The sequence below is a fragment of the Solanum tuberosum genome, unplaced genomic scaffold, assembly GCF_000226075.1.
Source record: "Solanum tuberosum cultivar DM 1-3 516 R44 unplaced genomic scaffold, SolTub_3.0 scf00011, whole genome shotgun sequence".
NCBI classification, from domain to species: domain Eukaryota; kingdom Viridiplantae; phylum Streptophyta; class Magnoliopsida; order Solanales; family Solanaceae; genus Solanum; species Solanum tuberosum.
In genome coordinates, this window is record NW_006238938.1 from 1662012 (window position 1) to 1665881 (window position 3870).

Consider the following 3870-nt stretch of genomic DNA (forward strand, 5'->3'; position numbering starts at 1 on the left):
TTTGGTTAGGTAATTATATATGTCACAAATGTATTATCAAGTTAACAAGATCTTCTAAGTTTAAAATAAATTATTTAAAAATGTTCCAAGTTATTTTTTATTTTTTTTAAAAACACTCACAACAAATGTGAAAATATGTGAATATATATGAATCATTTAAAATTTATCAATTACAAAATAAATTTTATATTCAGTAATATGGAATAAACATTTACATTTTTCCCCTACACTAAATTAAAATCTAATAACTACAAAAATAGTAACATTAATTAAAAGTCCTATTTATTTATTTATGTATAAAATTTAATAGAAATTAAGCTATTGCACATTAATCTTTTACGTTCTAAGGTATAACATTATGAATTTCATAGTTGTTACATTAATTTCTATCTTTCATCTATCATTATATTACCTTTTGACCAATAATTTTTCATATTATTACACCGCCCATATATATGTGATAACATGGTGTTGTAATTTTTCCTTTGACGAATCATACTTGGTTGAATAAATTGAAATAATTTACGAGTATATGAATTATATCTTTTTTGGGTGTAAGATGAACATATAGTTATATGTATGAATTCACACATAAAATATATTCTTTAATTTTAATCTTTAGTTTTTTCTGGTAAAAAAAAAAGAAAACATTTCTCAATTAACTATGGACAGCCAGATAACTTTCTTTTATTTATGTACACAGTCAATCAAGAAGTAAAGTATGAGAGCCAAAAACAAGAACATCGTCTATTATGTGATAACTTATAAAATTTAGTTGTTCTCTTCACATTTTCATATGACATCTAAAGAGTTTAACGTGGAATACACGTGCAAACATTTGGTTAGATGACAAGAAAAATACACAACAAATATCGTCTATAAGGTAATATTAGTGAGTTATGACTAATTACACGATTGAACTTCATCAAATTGAAATAAATATATAATTTATTGCATTTAACTAATAAAATTTCTCATTGACGATCTTCTTCAGTTTGTGTGAATATGATATATATATATGACGATACACAATGAACATTAACAAAAGAATCTGCAATATTATTTTGTGCTAAGCTTAGTATTCAAATCTTCACCTAAATAAGCAATACTATATACTACAACATATATTTTGTGAATTAGTAATCACGTGCACGCACGTGTCAAAAAATAAGTATTTAAAAAAAGTAAGAGTTGGACAACTTTTAAATACAAAAATACCCTTAATAAATATTTATTTATTTCACTATCAAATTTGAAATTATATTTATTCCATATTTAATTGATATTAGCTGATATTAGGATAAATTATAAACCAAAATCTTAAAAATTTATTATTTATCCCATATGAAATTATAATCCTTGTTTTAAATCAATGTTTCATATTGACTAGGAAAGAGATCTACTTTAATTTAATTCACTTTCCTTCTACACCGATGATTGACTATAATATCTAACAGTTCAAATTCAGTATCCGCGTCATACAAAACTAACCAATGAATATGTAGCCCCAAATTCCTATATAATAAACCTCTGCATCTCTTTCACTTCACACAATTCAAACTCCAAAATCCCCCCCAATTTCTGAATTCTTCCCTTCAATGGCACAAAATGCAGAGAAGAAGTCATCAGCTGAGAAGGCTCCTGCCACCGCCGCTAAGAAATCAAAGGCTGGCAAGAAGCTTCCTAAGGATGCCAGTGGAGACAAGAAGAATAAGAGGTCAATGAATTCTGCCGAAACTTATAAGATCTACATCTTCAAGGTGCTGAAACAGGTTCATCCAGATATAGAGATTTCAAGCAAGGCTATGGGAATCATGAACAACTTCATCAATGATATCTTTGAGAGGCTTGCTGAGGAGTTTACTAAGCTTGCTAGGTACAACAAGAAGCCTACCATCACTTCTCGGGAGATTCAAACTGCTGTCCGTTTGGTTCTCCATAGTGAATTGGCCAAGCATGTTGTATCTGAGGGTACTAAGGCGGTTGCCAAATTCACTAGCTCTTAGAGATGTGTTGGTTTTGTATTGATTTTTCTATTGGATGATTTTCAATTATGTTTGATAATATAAAGAACAGAAAAATTGAATGTACAATGGATTTGAATGTGTTCAAAAAAAGAAATTGAGGAGACAAAATTGATGTTAGTCTTGGTATCCAATTTTTCTATTCTAAGTAGTTTGTTATTGTTACTGCTTTCATTTTTGCTATCTTTTTTATTACTCTTTTGAAATGCTTTATTATCGAAAGCAACATCTCTAACTCCGTATAAACAAGTTGATTGTTCAAAAGGTTACTTTCATGAAAAAAAACAACTACACTCGAAATGATTTTCATCTACAACATATTTTCATTTCTAAGATTTCACTTACACAAAAGTAGTACTTTCAAAGAATTGAAACATAAATCATATGAAGATTCAGGAACAAACTTAGTGGCGTAAACCCAAGCATTATTAACAATAGGCTTGTCAAGGTGATACAATAGGTTCTCAAGAGGGCCTTTCCCAGTAACAATAGCTTGAACGTAGAATCTAAACATAGAGAACATAGCCAGTCTTTCGTTCTTGGTCTATTGCACCTTGAGCTCAGCAAATGTGATAGGGTCATCACCAAGGACAAGTGGGTCAAAATATTGGCTCCTGAGGTATGAGTCGTTGCCTTCTCCTACTCCTAGAAGTCCATTGATTCTAAAACCTTCAACAAGTCCCATAAGCATGACAAAAGAACCTAGCACAACTAGAATACTCTGAGCATGGACAAGTTTAGGGTTGCCCATGTCATGACCCAAAGTACACCCTAGAAGGGACATCGCGTATATGACCCTAAAAGTCCCTACACAAGACACTTGACATACATATATTCAACATTATAGAGAAAAACAAGAAATCTCATCAGAAGTAAAGAGTCTGACATAAAACTGGAAGTACATCAAAGTCTAGACAAGCCATCTATTACATAAAAAAAGAAGTGGTGGGGACGTAACCTATACACAAAGTACAATATCCAAAACATAAAGACATAAGTAGGTAATAAAGGCAATATTGTCCTTGAAGTATGAGGACTCACCAAGTCTTCAAATCCTTAAGATGATCAACTAGCTATGAATGGAGGGAGAAGAATCGCCAATTCCTACATTAGTGAAACAATATAGTCACAACTATGTATTATTACATGAAATGTACTAAGTATAAGGGGAATTCAATAAAACATGAAACCTGATCTAAGGGGACATAATAAAAAACATGATTGCATGACCAGCTAAAGCATAGTAAAATAATTTGAGAAGAATCGTAAATCATGAACATGGTCAATGCATCTTGAAACATAAGAAAAGTTTCAAAAAACATTTTTAAGTAACTTAGTTCATTTTGTGAGATATTACCTTTAACTGAAAATAGACCATGCAATATATAACATGGAATCCAATTTAACTCCACACCGATAAGGGAGAGTCTACTTGCCAAGGAAGAACTTTGTATCATATCATATGCTATATGCCGATCCACTAGATAGGTAATTTAAGCCAAACCTACTGGGGCACATAATTTGGAACTAGAGGTTGCTACTAGAGACTACTTTATCTGAGCCTCCACCTCAATGTTCTCTCTATCCTATGTTAAATACCACAAGAATAGTCACATATATAATATGATCATCATCCATGGAAAATCATAATTGAAATACTAATCCAAGCTTAAACATCATACAGTATCTCATTATATCTTAAATCAAGTCTAAGTGAGAAAACCTTCCACCAAGTCATAATCCCGTAAGTATGTGAGAAAACCTTCCACAATTCATTGATGATTATCTTAAAGCAACCTAGATTACTAATCATTCCTTTTCGTAAATCATGCATAAGTTCCTGAAG

General features: G+C 31.0%; 1 protein-coding gene across 1 annotated transcript; it reads left to right on the top strand.

The window, feature by feature from the left end:
• Positions 1 to 1598: 1598 nt before the first annotated feature.
• On the top strand, positions 1599 to 2008 carry LOC102589599 (histone H2B.3-like). Its single transcript, XM_006339894.1, has one exon. The coding sequence runs from the start codon at positions 1599 to 1601 to the stop codon at positions 2004 to 2006; it is 408 nt and encodes a 135-aa protein (XP_006339956.1). The 3' UTR covers positions 2007 to 2008.
• Positions 2009 to 3870: the final 1862 nt, after the last annotated feature.